This window comes from Drosophila ananassae, chromosome 2L (assembly GCF_017639315.1).
Source record: "Drosophila ananassae strain 14024-0371.13 chromosome 2L, ASM1763931v2, whole genome shotgun sequence".
Taxonomy (NCBI): Eukaryota; Metazoa; Arthropoda; class Insecta; order Diptera; family Drosophilidae; genus Drosophila; species Drosophila ananassae.
In genome coordinates this window covers 21,582,622-21,608,451 of record NC_057927.1, presented here as the reverse complement: position 1 = coordinate 21,608,451, position 25,830 = coordinate 21,582,622, and the positions used below count along the sequence as shown (strand labels likewise).

The window sequence follows — 25,830 nt, the reverse complement described above, 5'->3', positions numbered from 1 at the left end:
CCCGTCAGCAACAGCAACAACAAGCGGCAGCGGCAGCAGCAACAACAACGACATCTTTATAGCTGCCACTTGGGCTATATGCGTGAGGGTCGGACGGTCGGCCAGTCGGTATGCCAGTCTGATATAGCCACAACCCCCAAAAAATACAGAAACAAGAAGCCAGAACTGGCCAGAACCGAGAAAACCAGCTGGCAAAGGCCCAAAACCAACAAAATTAGTTGTTGCTACTGCAATATTAGTCACTGGCAGCGGCAACATTGTTGAATTCAGTTAAGGAAACCAGAAAATTGCCAATTGGATTTCATTGTAAGAGAGCTTTGGGCTAGCTAGTTAACAGCTTATAGCTTATAGGGAGTAGTTGGGAAGTTGAATGGCTCGAAGGACCAAATGCGAGGCTCTTTTCAGCAGCTCTTTCTGCTCTTGAGAGATAGATGGGAATACTATGGCTCAAAGGACCAAGTGTTAGGCCCTCTTCAAGCACCTTTGCTTCTCTTTTTTGAGTTAGATGGAAATCCTTTATCTCGAAGGACCAAAAGCTAAGCTCTCTTCAAGTACCTTTGAAAGATAGATGAAGAAATCAAAGAACCAAGTGTAAGGCCTTCTGCAAGCACCTTTTCTTCACTCTCAAGAGATAGATCGAAAGACCTCTAGCTCGAAGGACCAAAAGCTATGCCCTCTTGAAGCACCTTTCGCAAAGCACCATCTCTTCAAAGAAATGCAATTGTTTTTATATTGTTTATTACAACACAAAGAGCGCACCTTGCTTACCAGCTGCACCCACAAATGCAAATAGATTCGTATAGTTTGTACACGTATGAGCCATATAATCATGACTGTATAACAGCAACAGCAACAAATGAGGAAGCATCTTGCCAGACAGCAACAAAAAATAAAAAAAAAACTGACGACAAAAATGCAACAAAAAATAAAAGAAATTACGTGAAGAGGGAGAAGTCGCCTGACAAAATGCTTGCAGATTTTATTTTATTTTCTTGGCCCGGCGACAGTTTCAGCATCTTTTTCTTGTTGACTTTGTTGGCCAAAAAGCAAAAAAGTAAAAACAAAAAAAAAACAACCAACACATTGTCTGACTTCGTTAGTCCGCGTCCTTCATCTCCTCGAGAAGAATCTTCCGAGTGTATCTGTATCTGTATCTGTATCAGAGTCTGCATCTGTATCTGTGGATCTGGGTATCTGTATTTATTTATCGTTTATCGCATCGCTGGCGATAAGTTTTTCGGGCGCAAGAACATGTGTTGTGGCTTTTGTGGCTCGTTGCCACCGAAGCAACCGCAGATACCGCAGAGTGAGTCGAGTCGAGGGCCATTGAATTGATTGGATGCCATTTGGGCTTTTGTCAGGTGAAAATAAAAAATGTTGTGAATGAGCTTTAAGTAATTGATATGGGTACGGACACTGGACACTGGACACTGGACACTGGGTCTCTTAAGGATCGGTATTGGAATTGGAATTGGAGTCAAAAATCGGTTGGATTAAGCCCCGAAGAGCGGGCATATATAGGCATTGTTCCTTTGTCCGCGCTTTGACAGCTGTGGCCTCAAAATGAGGCGCTTGCCATTTATTTAAGGCATGCATCCTTAAGATCCCTTTTGAGTCCCGTCCTCCTGGTCCTTCCTACTCCACCTCCTCCTGCTGATCCCCTTGTTCGTGCCAATTATTCATACTAGGCGCATGCTTTTCACCTTCAGTTTTATGTTGAATTTTAATTCATTTCTCGTTTTGTAACTATTTGAAGCATTTTCATTTTTTATTTCAAGATATAACCCGCGAAACAATAACAAACAACTATTTACTCACACATCCATGTGTCTTTTGTCTTGCTCACCAGTAATTGTCTTAACAAACAGCGATCTTAACTATCCTAACCAGTCCATAAATCTGTACTTTATTAATCCAAACAACTAATTAAACTCTGAGCCTGATTCTCAGGATCTCTTACTCGATGAGGAGGGCCTCCGAGAATCAGATTCCGAGTCAAGTTAACGAGAAAAAGGTACAACACATAAATTCTAGACAATTATGGCCCACTGACGCCAAATGTCAAATCAAGCAGCAACAGTTAGTTGGACCTTTAGACCCTTAACACTAAGGGGCCGAGACGACAAGCGGGCCAAAACGACGAGGCTGCCAAATCAGGCCCTAAAAACAGGTTCAGTTTCGGTTTCAGTTTCAGTTTTTGGGTTTTCGGTTTTGGGTTTCTGTTTTGTTTTTGGGCTCCAGAGACAATGTCACACAGAAATACCAAAGTGTGCACAAATTTCCAGGAAATTACAACCAGATGAGTGTGTGCCGGGCCTGGACCACAGAAGATGTTCGTAATTTAGGGGCCCGGGTTCGGGTCTTGGTCTGGCTTAGAGTCTGGGGCAGAAACAGTTATAAGCAGGCTACTAAATCATAGACGTACCAACCTGCTACGTGCTACGTGGTGTGTCTCTGGAAAATGAAAATAAAAATAAATAAGTTGGACAGGAGAGGTGGACCGGGGGAGATGCCAATGTGTATAAAACAAAAGCCTGATGATCGTAGAAACAAAAGAGCTAGGATCGCTATAAATAGAAGTCAAATCAAAAAGTAGTAAACCCCAAAAAGGCCAGCAGAAGAAAAGAGAGTCTCTGGGACAGTAGCCCCTGTTCCTTTACGATTTCGGCTAACATCGTGGACCAACCACCAGATTGTGGGTTTGCTGGCCACCTTTTTGTGTTGTCAAAAGTGGGCTCGTAGGGCAAAAAACATCATTAACAGGTTTGATTTATTAACTGGCCGAGTGCCGAGTGGGTATTGCTATTCCCTGGCAAGCAGCTCCAACAATAGCAGCTAGAACCACACTTTATGGCTTAATATGCTGGCAAGCTAACAAGGCTCTCCTTTTATGCCAAATGCTAAACACCCGACACAACGATGGCCTTCCGTTGTTCTGCTTTATGACAAACTAATAAATGCATAAAGTTTTCAATTTCCAACGGCTCCCGTTTGGAAGTGCAAGCCGCGGACAGATGTGGCCATAAATATGCATGACTCTGGGGCAGGTGAAAATTTATGGCCAAGTAACTTGCCAGAACATACTCGCTGAAAGAGACACAATTTTCCGCGAAGAAAGCGAGCTAATTTATGCAATTTTAATTCAGTGGGTGTTGTCTCTCTGATTGGCGGCACTTCCACGCAAATTTTTTCGGGGCCAAAAGACAACAAACGAACACACCCAGCGGCAATTAAAAAACACTGCCAGAAGAAGCCTCCAACAAGTGCGATAAAGTCCCCCAAATAGCCAAACAGAAAATAAAAAGAAACCAAAGCAGAGCCAACTTGCGATTAAATGAAAACAAATGAACTGTTTATTTAACTCGCCCGGGGGCAGTCGCCTGGCGACAAAAATATAAAAAGAATTCATAGAGATTACTTGACCACACGCTGTGTGGTTGGGTGGTTGGGTGGTGGTACCAGAAACACGCAGAGCGTTTTATTTAATTTCTTTGAAAGCTCAAGAACAAAATGCCTGGCATGCCGGCGGTATAGAGAGCGACAGGACACCGCAGGACACGTGTGACAATGGCTGCGTGAATCAAATCACGTGAGGTAAGCCCCGAGGTTCTGTCATCAGAAACGCAACTGGAATTCCCCTAATGGCTGGCCAGCAGGCGACGCACTTAATGAGATACATACCAACACCCCCCCAACTGCCTTTTAACTGTTTTAGTTTTTCTTTTGGGGAGTGGTTGGTTTTCGGCCAGTGGCTAATATTCAATAAAAAGTTATGCTCATGTGGCCATGTAAAAAGGTTGCCTTAATTAATTACACCGAAGCTCCCAAAAAGTAGCGTTAAATCTTTCAGTTTTCTTTTTAGCCTGGCTAATGGTTGGTAGTATGTAGCTGGAGGAGGGAGGGCCTGGTGGGGGAGTGACTTTATGACAAAATTTCAATTTCAAAACAAGCTCGACCCGGCCAAAAAAACAAAGAGAGCGAGGCATTAAACACAAAAACCGAAATAATGAAGCCCATTTAGTGGCGTCATTAAATGAGTTGAGAAAAAAAAAGTTTACAGGGAGGGGGGAATAGGGTAATAAGGGGGGGATGATGGCCCAAAAGAAGACGGCCCAAAGACAACTGTAATATGGAACGTTAATAACGCGTTACATTTGCAACTTCATCTCAACCCCAACCTCCCTCTTGGGTCAAATCAACTCGGCTTACAAATTATGACTAAACTTATTCAAATGAGGCTGACTTACAGTTAGCGAGAGAGACGGGTAGAGCGCATTAGAAAGAGATGGGGGAAACAAACTGCAGTCACTAGAACGGAGCCGGCCCTGCTTAATTAAAATGTGTAAAGTCAGCAAAAGGCAATGTCAGAGACAGGGACAGGGACTGGGACTGGGACAGGGAAAGAGAGAGACCCGAGCGAATCCATCATTTCCGCTTCCATGCGTTTCCATGCCCAGCAACCCAAAAAAAAACTAAAAAACGAGAAATACAAAAAAATACACTCCAACGAATATCAACAAACACGAAAAAAACATCCAAATGACTGAGAAACAGCTGAAAAATGTTGCCCTTTGTTGTTGCTGCTTCTGTGCATCATTGCTGCTGATGTTTCTTTCTTAACTTGGCCTTAAAAATAAAAATTTTTTCATCATTTTCAGGATCAAACTTCCCACTATTTCTTAAGATTTCAGCATCTTATAATATCATCTAATCCTTAATACTTCACATAATAACTCATAACACCACAATACACCTATAACCCACTTTTCATCCGTTTTAAGAGTCTATTTTTTTTTGGAAATATTGCAGAAGGACGCGAGTGCGTGAACTGTGGCGCCACCTCGACGCCCCTGTGGCGGCGCGACGGAACGGGACACTATCTATGCAACGCCTGTGGCCTGTACTACAAAATGAATGGCCAAAACCGACCCCTGATCAAGCCAAAGCGAAGACTGGTAAGTGAAAGACTTGTGGCCCGCTGGGCTAACCATCCACACATTCGATCAAATTAACTAATAAATTCGGCAACCGTATTATGGGGGGCGGGTGGGGGTTGGATTTCCTGGGAAATCAACGCATATGAGCATCAATCTCGGGCCACGTTTCACTGTCCCCCTGTCGCCAAAGACCATAAAAGCCAGCGTGAAAGTTCTCAAATGTCATAATACGATTCCGGGAACCAGTCGCTGTCCCCCCCGTCTTGATTGGGTGAAGGGTGGGGGCTATGGGAATGCTCGCTCCATTCCATTTGGATGCTGGCCTGGGCTGATAACGATCGAGGTGCATCATCATTATCACTTAGGGCACTAAAAACATAATCAGACAGCAACCGAGCAGCAGAGCAGCCGAGCAGTGGGTTTATCGAGCTCAGATCATCAACAAACTATGAAAAAAAAATATATATGTATTCTTCTTCTTTTATTTGTTTGGCGCCAGCAAACGAAAGACTTAGGCAACGAACGCGACAAAGCGAGAGGGGAATATATGTATGTATGAACCAGCTTAACCGCACGAAAAATTGGTCTATTAAAGATGCGTAAAAAGGCAGGCAACAGCCATAACAACGACAACAAACAAGAAACAACAAACAAGCCAACAAGCAACACTGAGCTGACTGAGCGTTGATTTTTTATTGGCATTTAAATCGTATGCATTTTGATTGCATAACATTAACATAAATAAACCATTATTGACCCCGCACAGACAGGGAATTCCCAAGAAATTCACAGCAGGAGTTCAGTCTCCTCCCAGCTAAGGAGGAGGACTATCTGTGTGTGTTTGTGGATATTTCGTTGACAAAATATGCAACAAATTAAAATTTATGTGGCACTCAGCTGACTTATGGGCCTGTCCTGTCGCCTGTGTGCCACTCTCTCACAGGATGCGGCCCATCAACATCAAATGTCCTTAGCTGCTTGAAATGCAATTCAATTGTTGTTCACTGGCCACTCTGCCCCAAGGCCAAGACCATTGAAATCTTTCATGCCAGAAACTCTTTGGGTGGCAATTGTATTGATTTTGCCAGACGCGAGGGTCAAGTTTTCAGCTCAGTTCGATTTTGCATACCTCCAGTCCAGCTTGAACCTCCAAGTCCAAGCTGAGATGCTGCACCTGCACCTCCAGTGATGCAGGGGGGCGGAGGAGAATCTCATTGTCTGCTGTTTGGGGCCGCCTTTAATTAAATTTCCGAATTGTATGAAAACAGTCAACAAGTCGTTACTCTCCGCCAAAGCGCAAAAGCACTGAAAAAATTCTTTTTTTTTTCTCCGTTCCACCTCCTATCTGACCTGCCCCTGCGATCTCCACCATCTGAAACAGAACAATGCAAATTTTTAATTTATGTATTTTAGCCTGGAACTCAGTTTCAGTTTTCTGGCCCCGTTCGCTTACATATGTTTTCCAGTTGTATCGCGTTGTGTTCCTCCGCTCCTTTGTTATTTTCTGAAGCTGAAAAGCTAAAAACAAAAAAAAAAAAACAGAAACTGAAACTGAAGCTAAGCAGCCCGCTGGCGTCGCAATAATTGCATTTAATTATAAGGCCCCGAAAACTTTTAAAAGCGTTAAAGTTTCGTTTTGTTTTCGCTTTTAGCCGCCAGGCTGCCCTCCCTTGAAAGCGAAAAAATATAGGCATGGTTTTTTGGTTCCAGCCTTGAATGGCATTTGTCATAAAAGCAAGCAGTACAGTGACTATCATAACCATAAAACAGTTGATAGTTCCTAGAAGCCTTTACTTACCTCTGGCTAATTGCCAATCCATGTTAAATGCCACAAATCCGCTAAGAACACAACAGCTCCCCGGGGTCAATCGCAGTCAACAGCTGCTGCTCATCTCGCTGATCGTGACTTATATAATCAGCATGTGAGGGGGGCGAGTCTCCAAGCTCCAATCTCCAAGCTCCGAGCTCGGCGCTTGCATTTTGCATAATATTTATGCCTCAGTTGCTGTGCGACTAATTTATGCGAATTTTCACACAGTAAACTGAACAAAACGACGGCCGCGTCATGCCGAATAATAAAAACAAACAACAAACTTTGAAAAAAAATCATTTATTCTTACGCTTATTACATCTGAGCTTATGTCACATTTGCATGCTACCAAGAAAAGTTAGCGATTGCCATTCGAAAATAGTTGAACTGCCGACCGAACAATAAACCTATCAACACTTGACACAATCATTTACAAATGCATTTGGTGAATAAAGCTTTTAATTAATTATTAATCCGCGGGCGTATTTCAACGCCAACAGCTCACCGACGGCCATAAAGCTAAGAGCTTGAACGATCGCAGCGGGCATCGGAGAGAAAGAGTTTGGGAAAACTAATTAACACATTTTTTTGGTGGCCAGCTGGTGGCAGCTCTCTTCTTATTTCTGTTTTGGGCCAAGATGCCCCATCCTTCTTCTCTGGCGTGGGAAAATTGAACCGATTTCTGATCGTAGGCTGTGACGCTAAAAATTAAATCGATAAACGAACGACAGCCAAATCAAAACTAAGGCATAAGAGCATAAGAGAAAAAAAAATATTAAAAAAGAGGAAAACAGAAAGGATCTGTGAAAGGTTCAATGCCTCTTGTTGCCTCCTCGTTTGCGGCAAACGGGGCGTATACGCAATCGAGAGCATTAAGCTTGTTTTTTCGGTTATTTTTATTTGGGGCGCTAGGATCTTGTTAAGTGGGGGCCTAATGTTATTAAAATGCACTTGAAGAGCAGCCAGTCAGCCAGCCAGTGGTTGCCCCAAAGGGTGCTGATGAACCTGATCACAAAACAAAAAAAAAAAGGAGAAAAAAAAGAGAATGCAACAGGCTGCCTTTCGCAGATCAATTAAAAATTAACGATACGAAGCGCAACGCAGCAAAAACGGGGCGTGCCAATAATAATAATGAAAGAGGCTCAGAGCAGGGCTCAAGCGAAGTCCTCTCGGCCAAAGGGTTGCCCATCGATGATTAAGGCCGAGCCAGCCTCTGCTTATGTCTTTTTATACTTGTTTTTTCTTTTTCATTTTTTTTATAATATTCAGTTTTTTTTTTGTTTAGCTTGTTAAGTGGGGAATTCAGGCGCTTTCGCTTTTCGCGTTCGTGGGCCGAAAATTTATGGTGACTGTTTAATATGCAAATGCATAATTCTGCACAGGTTCTCCTCGGGTCAGGAAACAAACACCCCCACCGGCCAAGGGGTTGACTTGTGCATTTTCTAACCCTTTTTTTTTTAGTTTTCTACTATTTACAGACAATGAACACGCAGTGAGGGGTGGTGCGCGTGTTTAGACCACATTCATTCCGACCATGGCTCGGACCAAAGGCTCCACCTTACTCGGCCTTACTCTCGGCCAGTTCCATAATTTATTTTGGGCCTTGCTCCGGCTCCCCATTCAATGGCCAGTGACAAATATTAATGGCGATTTTCATGCCTTCCAGAGCGGAGGGCGGTCCGGAGAGTTGTCAGTCTATTGCAACGTTGTTTTTAAAAGCCAAGTTCCAAACACGCACAGAACTCTGATTAAAAATGTAAAAATAGAGTTTTCTTGCAAAACAAAAGCCAATTGGCATTATAGCCCTTTTGAAAGCGACATATTTGAGTCGGTTGTGAGTGAGTGACGCCCTCGATTTCCATTCGAGGCTCGTAAAATTCATTGAGCCGCATTAATGAGCGACATTAATGGCTTGTTCTGTTTGCTGGCCATATAACATTTTATTGATTTTTTATGGCCAACTCTGGTCGCTTTCGGCCGTGTGTTTAGTGTGGAGTGTGGAGTGTGGAGAGTAGTGAGCTCTGCAGGGGCAGGTGTGATTTTTAGCAACAGTTTCGTGCCAGGTCGCAGCTTGAGCATGGAAATGAGTTAAGCTGATGTTTTAATTAGTCAAATTAGTTGCAGGGAAAGCCAGAGGGCCACAAAGTCTTAGTGCCACATACTCGTAGAGACCAAAAACCGAGTCATGCCACTAAAAAGGATGAAACTCTGAAAAGGATAGCCAGAAAGTTAGAAACCCTGAAAGCCTGGCCAATAAAATTTGAATTTTTAAATTAAATTTCACAGTCGCCGTCCTCTGAATGTAACTGTTATTTACAGTTGCCAGACAAACCCCCATTTTGTGTCGAGTCTCCCTCCCCTCCCAACCAGCCCCCTCATATCCAGCATCAGATATAGAAATTTTCTGGCCGCTATCTTTTAGCCATCTTCCTTTGGTTTTGTGGGCCAAAAAGGGGCGCCAAAGCAACCCCCAAAAACGAGGGGGTGGCCATGCGCTCTGAGCCAAGTTACAGGCTAACAAGAAGAAGAAAAATTTAATGAATGTTTTGTTAGATAACAGACTCGCACAGATACACAGATACAGATACATATAGAAGGGGGGAGCAAAGATACAGAATGGGGCAAAAATGAAGCGAGCTGGGCAAAAGAGATGGCCCAGAGATGTTACACTGAGATAGGGATGCGGATAGGGATGCCACCCCCCAGTTTTAGCCCCCTCCCTGGCTGCCCCACAGCATCTTGACTGTGTCCCTGTTATCTGAGATGGCAAAGGGCATTGCCACTGGAGCAGAAGCCCTGGAGAGCAGAGCGCACAAAAGCTGCGCAATAAATAGCAGTAGCAGTGTAGGGGCGGGAGAAGTTTACTATTTACTTGGTACATATTTACTTAGTCACCTAAGCTGCCGCCCCCCTAGCCAGCCTGTCTAAGGGGGGGCTTCACTTACAATTAAATATTTAAATGCCAGAGACTGTGTGTGTGTGTGTGTGAAATGAAAACGAAATTTGCATAACACAACAAAAGGCGAAACAGAAATATGAGAAGCACAACAAAAGACCAAAAAAACAGAAACATAAAAATAAAAGAAAAAGAAAAATCCTAAAAAGCCTAGGGTCGACCATTTTGAAAGCTTTTGTGTCAAAAAAATAAAAAATAAATCAAGCAGAGGTGTCAGACGAAAGAGAGGGCAACAAAGGCTGTGAAAGAGACGGCAGCAATGCAACGCATTTTGTCAGGCATTGAGAAATCACAATTTATGGTCACAGTGACTGACAGTCACAGTGGCAGTCACAGTCAGAGATACTAAAAAATTACAAAAAACTAGAAAAGTAAAAAACACTAGAGGTCAGAAAAGTGGAATTTTTAAAGAGATTTCTTGTAAATATGATATTAAAATGATTTTTTAATGAAATACATACATATTCAGATTCCTCTTAAAAAACTGTATATTTTTTAATCAAAACTACCCTCAAAAAGATTATTTTAAAGAGCTTATAATCCAGAATACTTGAATATTTAAGATCCAACTATTTAAATCCATGAAATCCAATAAATAAAGCCCAACTTTTATGGTTTTTTGTTGCTTTTGTCTATTAATCGGTAGCGCCATCTTGTTTTGTATGTTTGTTGTCATTTTGTGCTTTTGTTGTTTTTGGCGCTTGCGCTTTTTGCATTTCAATTAAACCCCAAGCGCCTGTCAATGTCTGACAGTTTGTCAATTTTCCCATCACTCCCCCGCAATGGACTATACTGGCACACCACCCTCTCTCTCTATGGAGCAAGGCCCCACCCGCCCTGTTGCTCAGTGACATTGATTTATGTGATTTGCTGTTTGATTGTTGCGCCCGTGATTGTTGTGGAGAAACACACACTCCATGTTGTGTCAGCTGGCAAAGGTCGACGGGTCGACAGGTCGAGAGGCATTTGACCAAACAGGAGTTTCAGGCCAACTTCGATTGGGAACGGAATGCGAAACTTTCCTGAATCTGGATCTGAAACTAAATCTGAATCTGAATCTGCATGTGGATCGTCGAGAGACTGTTTTGTTGCATTGTCATGTTAACAACTTAATTTATATACGCTTAAGCATTTCGGCCAAGTTGTCGTTCGCTCTTGGCCCGAAGTGGAGAAAAGAAACAAACAAAATCGCAGCATAATTACCACAAAACGTCCAGTTCAGACCCACTCCCTCCCAGCAGCATCAGCAGGCAGCCTCTCCGCCTCGTAGGCGTTGAAATTAATTTTGAATTTCTCACTTTTCGTATTTGGCTTTCTGGCTTTGTGGCTCTCTGTCTGCAGAAATTGTTACAAGCTCGTTAACACAAGACAGTGCCACCAAAAAAAATGCAAAACACACACTGCAGAGAAGCAGGGAGGCAGAGAGGCGCAGAGGCAGCCTCCCTTGCCATATGACCTCTGATTTATGTTAATCGCCACATCGGGAACAGGTGAGACCCATGGAGGCTCTCTCCACCAGACCAGATCCAGATTGAGATCCAGATCGAGATCAGAGCATGGATCGAAGACGACCAAGTCCAAGTCCAACTCGATGTGGAAGTCGAAGGCGAAGGCGAATCCCTTGTGGCAAGTCAGGAGGCAGAGGCAACAATTAAAAATCAAAGTCAAACATGATCAACGCCAGTTTAAGGCCTCGTAGCCATGTGTTGTACCAGCGGCATGAACAAGCTGAAAGTGGACGGTGGCACTGAGAGAAATAAGGGTGGGACAGATATCTAAAGTATCATAGTTTTAAGATAAGGATATATTTCAACTTAAAACTTGTATTATACTTCTTATAAAATGTTAGTTATTATTTTATTATTTTTATAAAATAACAAGCTCAGTGTGTTTATAGAAGGGGGCCTCTCGTGGAGTGGGGCATGCCATAACGAAGACCAAAACGCAGACAAAGTCTCTGCCACAAAGGCAAGAAGGGGGGGCTTTTGCTTTTGGGGCTCTCGATGCTCGATCCTCTATCCCCAATCCCCAATCCCCGATTCTTCGTTCTCCGTTCTCTGTTCTGGGTTCTCGATTCTCGGTTCTCGGTTCTTGTAGCCAATTCGTGGAAATTTAAGCGTGGCACAGACATGATCCCTGCTTGTTGTTGCCTCTTGCCTCGTTCGAGTGGAGTGTTGTTGCTGCTGCTGTTGTTTTTGGGCAGTTTTGTAAAAATTGTCATTTTAATGAATTGATGCTGCTGTTAACCCAAGTCGAACGAACGAACGAACACAAGCCAGTCAGCTAGCCCAGAGAGTCTGGGGCTTGAAACTCCACATGGCTGTGTTGGTGTTTCTTTTATTTTTTTTTTTTTGTGGTATGCCATTTAAAAAATGTTGTTGCCCGGTGTGTTAAGCAACTCTGTTTCAGCTGGAGTATGTGGCGGAGGTTGGGGGACACCAGATTCCAGATTTCTGGCTTTCTGCGTTAGTTTCGGCACTGTTCAATTAGCCGATCAACGGCATTAGCATAATACACTCCTGCCATAAATTCAAAATAAAACTTATCCACTATTTCCTACTCTTTTACAGACCCTGCAATCGCTCCAGAGTGCGGCCAAGAGGGCGGGCACTTCCTGCGCCAACTGCAAGACCACAACCACAACCCTTTGGCGACGCAATGCCAGTGGCGAGCCAGTCTGCAACGCCTGCGGATTGTACTACAAGCTGCACAATGTAAGTATCTTTTAGATATACATAGTCTTTAAAACTTCTTCAAGTGTAGCTACATTGGTCATCGGAACTATTAGTCCTCCTCCACCCACTTGTATCGATTTACGATCTCCTCGATTTAACGCCACATTTAACATCCCAAGTTGGTTTTCTGAAATAGTCCTGGACGAGTGGCGGACAGGAAGCGCACGCACCCGGATTAAATGTGACAAAAATGAAGTGTCCGCCACCGCCCCGCCCACTAGGCCAACCCCAGGGGGTGGACTGGCGTTTAGCTTGTCGATTTGTTGCCACAGCAGGTTACTTAGCTCAGTTACCCCCATAGACCCGGGATGATGAATGCCTGATGATTATTTAAAGATGCCAGTTAGGTAGCCAAGCCACCACCCACAAAGCACCATCCACTCTACTCCGGCTGTGGAGATAAGGGTCTCTCTGGTGTTTGGCTGTGAAAATGCGATAAGCTTTCCCTGATTTCCCCGGTTATGTGCAACGCGTGGCAGGATGCTAGATGTGCGATGTGAGATGTGTTGGATCGCCCCTTGTGCGTTGGGTAATTTATGTAATCGTCCGTTGAGGAGGAGAAGGAGGACTGCACTGAATTGAATCTCCCCTTGTTTATTAAATATTCATTAGCCACGCTTTTCAGGGGATAAGCTCAAGGTTTCATTCTTTCTACTGCCTTTCTGCCTGACTTTTTCCTTTCCTTTTTTTTTTTTTGGCTTCTGGGTTGTGCGTTTCTTTTTTGTGGCCTGCAGTCAAGTTTTAATGAGTTTTGCGGTTGAACTTTTGGCACATTTACATGTCAGTGGCCCTTAAGTGATGGGCCACCTGTCTGCCCGCTGCCTGGATGCCCCTTTACCCTCTGTGTTGTGTGGCAAACTAATTAAGTTGCGGCCGCCACTTAAGCGGCTGCATTTCGATGACTATCGGCAAAGGCGAAATATTTTTAATTGAGCCCGTCCATAAAAGGCAAATATCAAAGAACCAGAGCAGCCAGGCAGCCAAGCAGCCAGGCAGTCAAGCAACCAGCCAGCTCTTGCTCTATTTTCTCTAATCTGATTTTCACAAAGAAAAACCAGCAAACTTTTCCGACGTATCTCTCAGATACACATACTCGCATACTCGCCGCCAGAGCTGAACTGAATGCACTTTGGGTGGCGAGGCTTTTCAGGCGAAATGTATTTTTGCAAAAATTTTCCCTCAATTGGACAGTGGCCCATCTCGATAAGATGCCAATCAGCGCACATTTTTGCCATTGCCGTCTCTGTCTCTGTCTCTGCCCCCCTATAGCCATCTCTCTTGCCTTCTTAGCTCCATCTCTATCTATCTATCTTGCTTTGGTTACTTTGGCTCTTGCAGTTCATTTCAATTCAATTCGTTTGTCATTTGGAGCTGCCTGCCGCCTGTGTGGGCCTCTCTACCCGTAGTGATTGGCACTTTTTATGGAAATGTTGCAGCAGCACAGTGGAGCATGGCTAATGGGGGACTGGAGAAAGGTTCCGGATCTAAGCCATGACTTGATCTAATTTGTAAAAGGTATCTGCCACATGCACTTGCTTCGATCTTGGCTCTCTTATCTGTCACCTGTTCACCGTAATCCCCAGAGATCTTTCGAAAAGGATGGCAATTGATAGCAATTGTCCTTGGCAACCTGCTGTGCCCCGAGGACTAAAGTGTCCTGTGGTGCGACAATGAAATATATGAAACATGAAAATCATAAAGGTTACCTAACGGTTACCCTGGCGCCGTCCTCCCGTCGCCTATTCTCTGTTGGATCTCTGGATCTGTTACCCTCATGGATCTGTGGTTTGTGGGTGGGCCTGTTTATAAGATTTTCCTCTTTTTTTGCCTTGAGGGCTGTCAGGTTGCCAGTCGACTGCAGCGGCGCGTGTTCTCTCTACGCTCGATTTAGATTTTATGCATAAAAAAGTTAATCTGCTGATGCTGCTGATGAGACTCCCCCTCCGCAGTTTTCTTCTGAATTTCTTAATGAGCTAGGCCTGGGCATTAACAACTTTATGCTTTGTTGCTGCATATCAATTAAAGCTTAAGAACTGCAACAGCAGCTGCCCCGTCAAGCTGAGCCGAGTCGAGCCGAGCCGAGTTGCTAATTGCCGCAATTTGCGCTAAACGCTAGAAAGACTATCAATTACGTGGGCTGCCCCGAGTGATCCTCCCATTTCTCCGGCTCTATCCGGATCTACCGATCTGGCTAAGTGATCTCGATATAGTTTTTGTTATTTTTCTGTAAGTGATACTTTTGTTTCGTTGACAAAATCAACCCTCTTGCCCTGAACGAAATCCCGGCTCTTCAAAGCGACAAACAATTGCCCGGCAATTTAACAATTTTTCTGTTTGCTTTTTTTTTCTATATATACTTTCCACTATACAAATACATATATGTATGTACAATATGTACATTGTACAATCCGAAAAAAAAGGCACCAACAATGTCGTAATTCACGCCCAGGTAGCCCCTAAGTCCTCGGCAATGTTACATTTCTTCCCTGTAGACTCCCTTTTTCTGCTTTTGTTGCCGAAGCTGCCTGTGTTGCTGGGAATGGGTAACTCAATATTGTAATTGTAGCGCAATGAAGCGCATGCTGCCGCTTAGATGTTCGCAAGTGATAGGGAATTGCATATGAAGAGAGGCCCAGCAGCAGCAGCAGCAGCAGCAACAATGGCCACTTCCAAAGGGAGAAGCAGCAACATGAGGCAGCACAGCAGCAACATACACTCGAAAAATGTGTTTCAAGAGGTTTTATATTTTTTTCAAATATTTTTCTACAAAGTTTATTGTTTTATCTTCCTAATTATAGAGTTTTGAAAGGGTTTCTCTTAGATTCTATTTTTAAAACCACTTCCTAAAAATACTAGTCAGAGCTGCAATCTATGCCCTCCTTTGAGGTAATTTAGACACTCCCTGGATAATTTTTTATTTTTTTTAGTGAAGCCACATTAACAGCAAACGCTTTAGCAAAAAATTAAAAAGAAAAAATGGGAAGAAAAAATGGCCTGGGTGCCGTTGGGAGCGCTATCAGCGCCAACTAATCGCATTCGCAAATGTCGCTTATCTGATCGTGTAGAAATGCTTGTAATACTTCATTTTCACTTCCCGGTTGCACTCGCTGCTGGCTCACAAAAAACCCCTCCCCCTCTTTATATAAATGCAGTAGATACAACCACCGCCACCACCACCACCACCCCTGTCTCTCAGACAGCGTGTGCAGCTAGCGGCATTTCCGGTCCATGAATTTGCATAAATTTGACCCATTTTAGTGGTCAGACCCAGAGTTTTAGCCCTCCTTTTGGGCCGCTTTTACTTTATTGATTTTCCCTCGACTCTCCGACTAATGTAAGTCTCCTTTTCCCCTATTTTTTTGCAGGTCAATCGTCCTTTAACAATGAAAAAGGAGGGCATTCAGACCCGCAACCGCAAGTTGAGCTCCAAGTCCAAGAAGAAGAAGGGCCTGGGCGGCGGCTGCCTGCCAATTGGAGGACATCTCGGCATGGGCGACTTCAAGCCGCTGGATCCGTCGAAGGGTTTTGGCGGCGGCTTTTCGGCCTCCATGGGTAAGCATCTTCATCTCCGCCGTGTAACGTGGAGGAGAGTCCACCTCCTCCCGAGTCCTGAACACCAACTAACTAGTTCTCTCTCTCTGTTTTTGAAATCTCATTGTAGCCCAACATGGACACCTCTCGGGTGGACTGCATCCGGCACATGCGCACATGCACGGCAGCTGGTACACCGGCGGCATGGGCGCCCTGGGCGCCTCCAGTGGCCTGCAGGGCGGCTTCTCCACCGCTGGCTCTCTCGGCGGAGCGGTGGTTCCGCACTCACAGCCCTACCACTTGGGACTCAGTTCGATGGTGAGTATCAGTTCTTGAAAGAGAACTTTTTTTTTACAAAAATAAGCAGCTTTTTGGGAAAGCTTTTTGGTCAGCATGGGGAATAGAGTTTCTTTCCTGTAGTATTTTTTATTAAAATAAAAATATAAAAAATTCACCTTACTAATGATTCATATTTTATTTCCTTTCCCCCCACAGGGCACCTGGCGCACTGACTACACGTGATGGAGCGGGAACAACTTGAACAACAATCTGTTCAGTTAGAGCCGCGACAGCCCGCGTCCGAGTTGATTTCCGAGTGGAGTGATCCGCCAATAAATCGAAACCCAACAAAACAAAACACAATGCCAAACTGAGGACTCCTTGGCCAGCAATTGACAGTGGCCCCTAAGCTCTTGACATCCACATGCCAAAAGCGATACATTTGGAATCCACGCGGAATGGGGGGGAGTGTGCGTGGTGTGGTGTGTGGAATGGGGCATGTGGGGGTGTGCTGTACAGGCGCTGGTTATTCCTAATTGTAAACATTGCGTGCAATTTTTAATTATTTAAGCTTTGTCGCTGTAGCTGATGTTGTTGCTGTTGCTTCTGCTACTGCTAGTGGTACTGGTACTGGTACTGCGAGCCGGCAGCAATAACAAAAGCCCCATTAAAATTAATTAAAGGGCTGCACATTATTTTTATTTTATTTTTCCTTTATGGCTTTTCTGTGAGTGTTTGTATAGTTTTTTCTTATGTTTCATATTTCGCTTAATTAATTTAATTTCTCGCCGCAAATTCAACGTATTTAATTGTGCTTTATGAACTGCCATAAAAACAGAACGAAAAGGAGCAAAATTTCATAAATATTTATTGTGTACATACACCAACAAAACTGAATCAAGCACACAGAGAACTACAAATATTAATATACAAATAAATAAAAAATAAAAAAACAGTAAACAGTTAAAATGCACGTCCAAAAGTAATAAGATTTTTGTAAAAAAATAAATAAAGTAATTGCTTAAAATGTTTGTCCTAATTCGCGGAATGCAATTGAAAATTGCAGAAATTATTTAGAGCGTACGCCTACTGTAAACTAGTTAAATTCTTAGACTCTAAACAAAACAGACGTGATAAACAAAAAGTAAAATATATAAATATTAAAATAAACTTTCACTAAGGTGCGCCCCATACAGTTGTAAAATAATATAAATGTTTAAACTAAAATGCGAAATGTTTAAAGTTAAATAACAGAGGGCCGCCGTCAACTTTTTAAAACTAACAACACTTAAATGTTCAATGTTAATGCCTAAGTCTTAAATATATACACACGTACACACTTAAACGTATACCTAGACCTAAACTTATTGTAATAAATTTAATTAAATTAAATGTTAAAGGCAATTTGTAAAATACATTTGTTAGCAATTTTTGTATAAACTTAGTAAAAACCAGAAGAAAGCCCAAAAAAAATCCAACTAATTATTAAAGTGTATCCCCCTAAGTTGTGTGTATAAAGCCAGTTTAGTCCTAACCTAATTTATGTCTGAGGTATAAACACAATACGATATAACTATATATATATATATAAATATGATGTATTATGTGCTAAGTGTAAACGATAAATGTATTGTAATTTGGCCATATTGATAGTTGAATATATATAAATCAAAGCAAGCGTAATGTTTATTTAAAATCGAAACAAAAAGCAAAAAAAATGGAAAATTGTATTAAATTTAATGGCAATCACCAGAAAATCCATACAAAAAAAAATCACAAAAATAAATAAAAATAATTTATGATGAAAAAAAAAAATATACATAAAAATACAGAAAAAAAAATATTGAAAATGATTCTAATTGTGGAACGGTAACTGAAGGCTCCCCCTCGGATGATTAATTGCTGCCAGATGAGTGGCCAGAAATCGAAATTGGTTTGGTAATAAATCCAATAAGCAATGATGTCTCTATAATGGCCATTTACGCTTATGAATTGCTCTTTAAATTTCGATGCGTCTTCGCTGCCGACAAGAAACGTGCCCGGGGTTCGTCTCAATTTTCGATTCTCCGGCCCTAACTTGGTCATTTGTTATGCAGCATTGGTTTCTGGCCATTGAACGCTTGAATTATGAGTTGTTTGGAGGCGTGAAATGGCATGTTCATATTTAACTCGTTGTTGTTGCTCATTTCTGTTCACCAGAGCTATTCTGTAAGTACAGAGTTCGTTGTCTAAGTCTTTTGTTTCTCCCTTCCCGCAATGACCAGGCAATGAGACTATTCGATTAGAATTACAGGCAGTAAAGCTCTTCTCAATCCTCAATCCCATCAATTAAATATTCTACATTATAATTATATAAAGCCAAACGCGTGTTAGCCGGTCATTAATTCAATATATCCAGTTGAGTTAACTGCAATGATGACCCCATTAGGCTTTTGTCACTCGCCGCGGCATCCGTTTCCGTTGCACCTTGCCAAGGTCTTTGTTTCTGCTCATTTCGTTATCAATTTTTCCCGAATTCCCAAATAATAAAATAAATACTAACTTATCGGCTGGGTATATCTCTCTGGGCGATGCAGTAATTGGGACAGCAATTAAGTGCACGGCACGCCAAACGACGGCACTCAACCAGGTCCGATTTTTCCAGGCATTGAAATATATATCTTTGATTAGACAGTGCGTGGCGGTGTTGTAAAGCCTAGTAGATCCTAGATATTTTACATCTAATGCAGTTCTTTGTATACTCATACTTTGGAGATTATTCCAAAGCCCTTCTTTCTGGCTGTATCCAAAACACCAGCATCATATGAGCTTACCAGTATCGGAACTGTTCTCCGCCATTAATTTCGAAAAGGCACCCACCTAATTGCTATATAATTACTATATAATTGAAACAAAATAAGTCATTCAAGCCAATGCCTTCGAAATTACCCAAAAAAAAACCCAAAGTGAGGCATATGTCACGGGTCAGTGTCAGTTGTAATAGTAACTGAAACTGTCATTCTAATTCCAATTCGTATGCCTATTTCCACGGAGTCCATCAGGCGAAAAAATACGGTGATCAATGCATAAGCAATGGCCAGGCCATATAAATCAGTTAATCAGCATCGCAGATAAGCATATGGTGGGTATATGTAGGTTCAGCCAATGGGAAACCAATTCACACACCAACACACACTCACTCACACCCGGGGCACGATAATGGGGCACGCCACCTGAAACCAGTTGGAATTGGAGATTGGAGGACACGCAACAAACGACATAAATAAACAGCTCTAAATATGAGCATAAATCAATGGGTTTTGGTTTTTGGTCATGGGCTCTGCCTCTGCCTCGGGTGGGTCTATTAGGAGAACCTTTGGAACTCTACATTAACTAATTAACTCTATATAGCATATAGTATATTCTCGATATATTCCCCAAAACATATATTAATTTAAGTTGTCAGGCTTTAAAAACATTAAGATTCCCAAGTTTAAAATAAAGTTACCATTTATTATATTTTATTTTTATATACCTCTTTAAAAATATATAAATGTTATAGTAATGTATTCCAAAGATAGAAAAAAAGCACCCATTTCCCTGAAATTCTTTTCCTTTAAAAAAGTATATCATTGAACGTTAAAAACCATTTAATTTTAATCGAATTTGCTAGAGTGCTGGCTCCTTTGAGGTTCCAGTTGTAACCAAGATATGAAATATATTGGGACATGCATTAACTAATTAGTGGCAACAACTAAAGGGAGGAGATTGGGAGTGGAGGATTGTAGGGGAACAAAGCTCCTTCGACCATGTCCATTTCCGCATTGTCCTGGCCACTCCAGTCCTCCGGCTCTTTGGGGCTTTTGTAATTTCGATCCTGTTTCTGTTTCTGTTTCGGTTCGTGCGTTTCGAATGCGTGATTATCTGATTGGAAATGTGCACCCAACAATGGCGACACACACAGATACAAACGCCCACCACACTCACAGAACACACACTTCTTTAGATGATTAGCTGCGATAGGCACCGGTTATGGCTTCCATGGAGTCGATTTAAATGAATTTTAATACAAGAGCGAGGAGAGCTTCGATTGCAATTCAATTTAGATGGCCACAAATATTATAATCTGTAAGGGCAACTTCCATTAGCCGTGTTTATAAAGGCTATATCATTGGATGTAGCCGGCTCATCAATTCTATTAGGAGGAGTCTCTCTGGCTGGGTATCTGGTATCAGACTTTTGGGGTGTTGAGAGTGGGATTGGTGGAATGGTAGGGGGAAGGTCAAATCGGCTTCTAAATGTAATTGGTTCTCGCGATGGTTGGCTGGCTGCCTGGCTGCCTAGCTGCCTGCTCTGGCAATTCCAATAATTTCACAAAAGCTGCCACAATTTCAATTAAATTTCCGTTATCAAACCAACACACACACACTCCCGAATAGTGGCTGCATCCAGAGACTGGGTGCTTAGTCAAACGTTGGGCCATGATTGTTGGGCCACGATAGTCAGCACAACTCATTGCTCTAATTAGAATTATTCTAATGAAATTAAATTGCACAAATTGCATTTAGCTGGGCGATGGGCGATGGGAGTTGGGATGGGAGGTGGGAGTGGGCGAATTAATTACTGGAATTGCCATATGCCCGGACCATATTGCAACACTGTCATAATCGTAATTTGTTTTAGATTCGCACAATCAACTGATTAACGTAATGAGTTTCTGCTCCAAACAATTCCATTCCATTGCATTTCTCAGCTAATTTGATTAAATTAGGCACCGTGATGCCACTGCCACTGCCACAGCAGCAGCTGCATCTGCCTCTACCTTTGCATATGGCGATGATCCCCAATGCAATGTCATCACATGTCCGGCTCCCAACTCCAAAGAAGGTATGGTCCGGGGCCTGGTTCTGGGCCTGGTCATATCAAATGCTTAATGGCAACGGCCCATGTCAATTCGTGGCATATTAAAAAGGAAAATTGGCATTGGCAATTGCAGCAGATATTAGTTTCTTCATCGGAGAGAGGCGAGGTCTAGATACTCCTAGACCTGGGGACTGTGTAGGTAGGCCTAAGACTGGAAACAGACTGGATGGCACAGTGGATGAAGAAGTCTATAAAATCAATGTAAAATATTCATATATTATTATTATTTGTTTTCTTTTCCGAAAACTATTTCTGATTAGTTGAATATATAATTAACCTAAAATAATGCTTAAAGTTCTGGAACTCCCATAGTACCCAAAACGGCGCTATCTGGGAGTGCGATCAATTTGTCGCTTGATTGTGTGCGTTTTGCATGGCACATGCAATGAGAATAAGCCTTGCCTTTTAAGCCACAACCTGAGGTCTCGACCACGTCTTCAAGTTGCGCTGCATCCCCACGGCCAGGAGTGGGAGATGACTGGCTCTGCGAGGCTGTGGAGAGGTTAACTGGCCTTCGGGTTAGTTGTTGACAACCAGGCAGTGGCCATATTTGTGTATTATTGTTAAACAAACGCACAAAACCCCCAAAAAAAAGGAAGAGAACAAAAGTTTATAAAAAGAACCTGGCAAATATGACAAAGGCACATAAATTCGGTAGCCCCCAAGTGGCAGGGCTTCTATAAACAAGTTAAGAAAAGAAACTACTACAAAAAAAAAAGGCCAAGAAAGAGCATGCAACATGTTGCCCGTCTGTCTGGCCAAGATGCAAAGAAAATTTGTGTCGTCATCCCGGCTGAAAGTGTCAAATTTCACGCAACATGAAGCGCTAACTGCGGCCGGCCAGAAACTCCTGCCACTTCGTGTTGCAGCATCCTTTGGCTCCAAAAACCCTCCTGATTCCACTTCCACACAGTTGCATGTTTATTGTAAATATTATGAAATGTTGATACCTGCGATTGCTGCTCGCTACTCTGCTGTTTCTGGTATTCTTTGCTTGTTTTTTTGCACAGAAAAAAAATGTGATATAAAATATTAAACAGAAAAAATATAAAATAATATTAATCCTTGAAAAGTATGGCTATTAAATTATAATATTTTCTACCATTTTTATTTTACTATTTAAGTTGCATAGCTATTTTTTTATCTGTATATACTTCTGCATTGCGTTGCGAGAATTTATTGATGCTGGACGATAAATGCGCCCTGAGCATGGCCAAGAAGCTGGCCAAGATCGCCTCCGAACACGGAGGCATAAATTTCAATTTCCCAGAATTATGCCACAACGAATTATTGTTACCAACATAATTTCTTGTGTAATTACCAGGGCCGAGGTGATAAGCTGCCAACACTTCCGATGGTTTAGCAAGGAAAGTTTTGAATTTGCCATTGCACTTTAGTGTCCAAACTTTCATCATCATTAGGGCCAACAACATCATCGATTGCCTTCGACAGGCGATAAGTGGTTCGATCTGGTCACGGTCTCCAATGAGAGCCCCATCCCCTGGAGGCTGGCATCTGGAGGAACAATGGTAGGTGCTTGCATAGTTCGGCAATGGAGTATATTTTTTTTGCTTTTTGGGCATTTTTTTTTTCTGGACCGTGGACAACATTAACCTGTTAACCCAAACTGACGGCAAACGGCGGTCGGCGGTCGGCCAAGTCCCCAAGCAAAGTCCTGAGCTCGGCTTGGTGTCGCCTACTTTTGGGACCAGACCAGGCCTCTCGAATCGCCATCGCCGACTGGCTGGATCTCGACGGCTTGCTGGATGCAGTGCATGAATAATGCGCGCCCACAGCTCAATAAATTTTCACTCTTTTCGCCACAGCCCCAAAGCCGAAGTCCAGTCGGAGTCGGAGTCGGAGTCGCAGTCTCAGTCCCAGGCCAGGATCCCGCAAAAATTCACACATCTTGTGCAAGTCCACCTCCCTTTAACTTCCTCAAACGGTTTGGGTCTAAATGCACTGAGAAATTTTTTAAAATACCGAGTTTTTTCTAAAATATTTCAAAGAAAAGTAACTATTTTTTATAAAAATACTTACTACTAATTTTCAATAGATGTTGGCCCCCTTTTCATAGATTCCCAATCTTGTAAGTCTTCTTTCTGCTTTAATATTTTTAAATTCAATAACTTTTTAATATACCTCCTATTTTAGTTTCAGTTTAGACTTGGTTTTGGGCCACAGTTCCCGCCACTCGACGCCACAGCAGGGAGGAGCTCCTCCATGCCACAGCTGGGATGATTCATTTGCCGCTGCGGAAAAAATTCTTAAAAAAAAAAAAGAGAAATAATAAGGAGCCAAGTGGAGGATTGCAGGGAAAAATTGTTACGAAAACCATTTAAAGGAATTCTCTCGAGTTAGAAGATACGAGAGACACGATCAGGGGACAGGAATCAGGAATCAGGGACATGGTCATGGCCAAAAACAAAAAAGAAGGTACAACCGAGCGCGAGTCACACAGCATTGGTGCATTAACAGACCTTAGCAGACTGCTTGGGGTCTACCACCGCCATCGCCTGCTCCCCCACATCTTGCCACACCACCAGCACCTCCTTTTCCACCTCCGATGCAGTTGCATTTCGCGATTCCATTTCCTCTTCGCATGATTTCTCGCTGCGCTCCGAGTGCGCGCCCACAATTGTCGAGAGATTAGAGATGCTGTAATTCCATGGCCTGCGATGCCGATTGGCCTGGCTTACCCGTTTCCGAGGCGGGGATGGGGGCATCTGCAGCAGCATCTGCAGCAGCTTCAACATCTCCAAAGGCAACACCAGCCACCACGACGACCGCGATGATGCGGTTGATTTTGGCTTATCACGTTCACGGGAGACTGCAAGACGCTCCACAGGTTTATACGAGTCTGCAAGATTGCGAATTCTATCATAGACAACCAGAATTTCAAAAGAAGATAGAGCTTCATAGAATATGGCAACAACTAGCTATATTTTATACACTTTAGTACTTATCTCTGTAATCCGATATGCCAGCATCAAATCAATGACCATATTAAATTATTTAAATCCGAAACTTAATCGATCCAACAAGTCATCAAGTTTGGTATATCCCCCGAACCCTATTTCAATAATGGTTTTAAGAGATTACCGAAATTCAATCTCTCACCTGCCAGTCAAAACTTTATTTATGTTAATTAACATAATGGTATGCAAAGTGCCCGCTATAGACGATTAAAAGCCACATGAATTTACGAGGTCTATTTATAGAAACCAGCTTTGTGGCACATCTTGGGGTTTGGGGGCAACGATTTTCGTCCGGTCCTGTGGCGCAATGGATAACGCGTCTGACTACGGATCAGAAGATTCCAGGTTCGACTCCTGGCAGGATCGAAGATCATTTTTTTTAACTTAATTTTATTAGTAATAAAACTTTTAGTAATATTTTAAAAAAATTATATTCTAAGAATCGTTTCAATAAAAAATTAAATTAAATTCAAACTGTTTAGTTTGAGTTGAGTATTATTTTTCATGTTTTTTGTTATTGGTATTTCTAATAAAGTTCAAAATATTTACTTTAACCGATCCTGCCAGGAGTCGAACCTGGAATCTTCTGATCCGTAGTCAGACGCGTTATCCATTGCGCCACAGGACCGCTGATATATAATTTGAAATTATATTTTATCGAAATTGATTTAAAAAGTATATAATTGAAATAATTCAGATTTTGTTTAGCGACATTATTATGGCCTAAGCATTTTGATTCACATCTAAGATTTCTGAAACGTTTTCTAAATTATATTGCATTTGTTTAAACTATAGAATGTAAAAAAAAATTCGATCCTGCCAGGAGTCGAACCTGGAATCTTCTGATCCGTAGTCAGACGCGTTATCCATTGCGCCACAGGACCGGTGATGTTCTAGAATCCAAAAAACATTTTTTAGATTAAACATATTTACTAATGACATACATATTAATTTTTTAATTAAAAATAATCAAAGTTTGTTGCGATAAGATATTACAAGCCACAAGAGCTTAACAGTCAGCATATATTTAAAGTTTCTTGGTTCTAATTATAATTTTTCCATCATATATCTCTTTGTTGAATGATCTGAAAAACAGGTTTCTGTTTATTATTTACATAAATAACCTTTTGCCTTTGATAAACACAACAGCATGTTACGGTGTACGTTTCTATTTTTAGATAACCCCACAAACTGATGCTTTTTCCTATGATCTAGCGTTATCTTAAGTATTGAGTTTGGCGCGACCTGATCATGAGCCTCCGTGGCGCAATCGGTTAGCGCGTTCGGCTGTTAACCGAAAGGTTGGTGGTTCGAGTCCACCCGGGGGCGGATTACTTTTTTTTTATATTTTTAAATATTAATCATATTTTTCCCTTACTTTATTATTACAAACTTATCCCAGTGTAAACCTTAAAAAGCTTTGGTGTCTGTAAGTCTGCGTCTGCATCTGCGCGTCCAACAATGGCCACCACCACTGGTGGCTAAGACTAAGCCTAAGCTCAAGTCTTGCTCTGGGCCAGAGTCTGGGGGCCCAAGTTACTTAGTTAGTGCTCCAACTGGGGGATCTCTGCCTATAAAAAAAGAGGAACCCCCCTCTCCTTGGCCCGACGGTGTGTATCCCCCTGGTGCATTGCATAAGAGAAATATTTGTGCAATTTGATTTCGCAGAATTGCGAATTCGTTGGAATGAATTCCCGGACTC

The 25,830-nt window shown here is 42.3% G+C and overlaps 1 protein-coding gene, 1 long non-coding RNA gene and 4 other non-coding genes across 7 annotated transcripts in view; 4 read left to right on the top strand and 2 right to left on the bottom strand.

Moving 5' to 3' along the window:
• Window positions 1-17,721, top strand: part of LOC6498967 (GATA-binding factor C) — a 32,768-nt gene extending 15,047 nt beyond the window's left edge. For both annotated transcript variants that reach the window (XM_001955557.4, XM_032456202.2), the window contains exons 5-9: window positions 4,810-4,955; window positions 12,274-12,417; window positions 15,804-15,990; window positions 16,100-16,287; window positions 16,465-17,721. In XM_001955557.4, coding sequence (XP_001955593.3) covers window positions 4,810-4,955; window positions 12,274-12,417; window positions 15,804-15,990; window positions 16,100-16,287; window positions 16,465-16,491 — 692 coding nt within the window. In that variant the 3' untranslated portion in view covers window positions 16,492-17,721. The remainder of the gene's footprint in view (window positions 1-4,809; window positions 4,956-12,273; window positions 12,418-15,803; window positions 15,991-16,099; window positions 16,288-16,464) is intronic.
• A 4,556-nt stretch (window positions 17,722-22,277) lies between these two features.
• Window positions 22,278-24,369, top strand: LOC116656574. The gene is made up of 3 exons (XR_004311539.2): window positions 22,278-22,679; window positions 22,977-23,239; window positions 23,305-24,369. It is a non-coding gene; the product is annotated as an uncharacterized LOC116656574 (long non-coding RNA).
• A 52-nt stretch (window positions 24,370-24,421) lies between these two features.
• On the top strand, window positions 24,422-24,494 carry Trnar-acg. Its single transcript has one exon. It is a non-coding gene; the product is annotated as a tRNA-Arg (tRNA).
• Window positions 24,495-24,683: 189 nt separating this feature from the next.
• On the bottom strand, window positions 24,684-24,756 carry Trnar-acg. The gene has a single exon. It is a non-coding gene; the product is annotated as a tRNA-Arg (tRNA).
• Window positions 24,757-24,939: 183 nt separating this feature from the next.
• Window positions 24,940-25,012, bottom strand: Trnar-acg. Its single transcript has one exon. It is a non-coding gene; the product is annotated as a tRNA-Arg (tRNA).
• A 371-nt stretch (window positions 25,013-25,383) lies between these two features.
• Trnan-guu lies at window positions 25,384-25,457 on the top strand. Its single transcript has one exon. It is a non-coding gene; the product is annotated as a tRNA-Asn (tRNA).
• The last annotated feature ends 373 nt before the right edge of the window (window positions 25,458-25,830 follow it).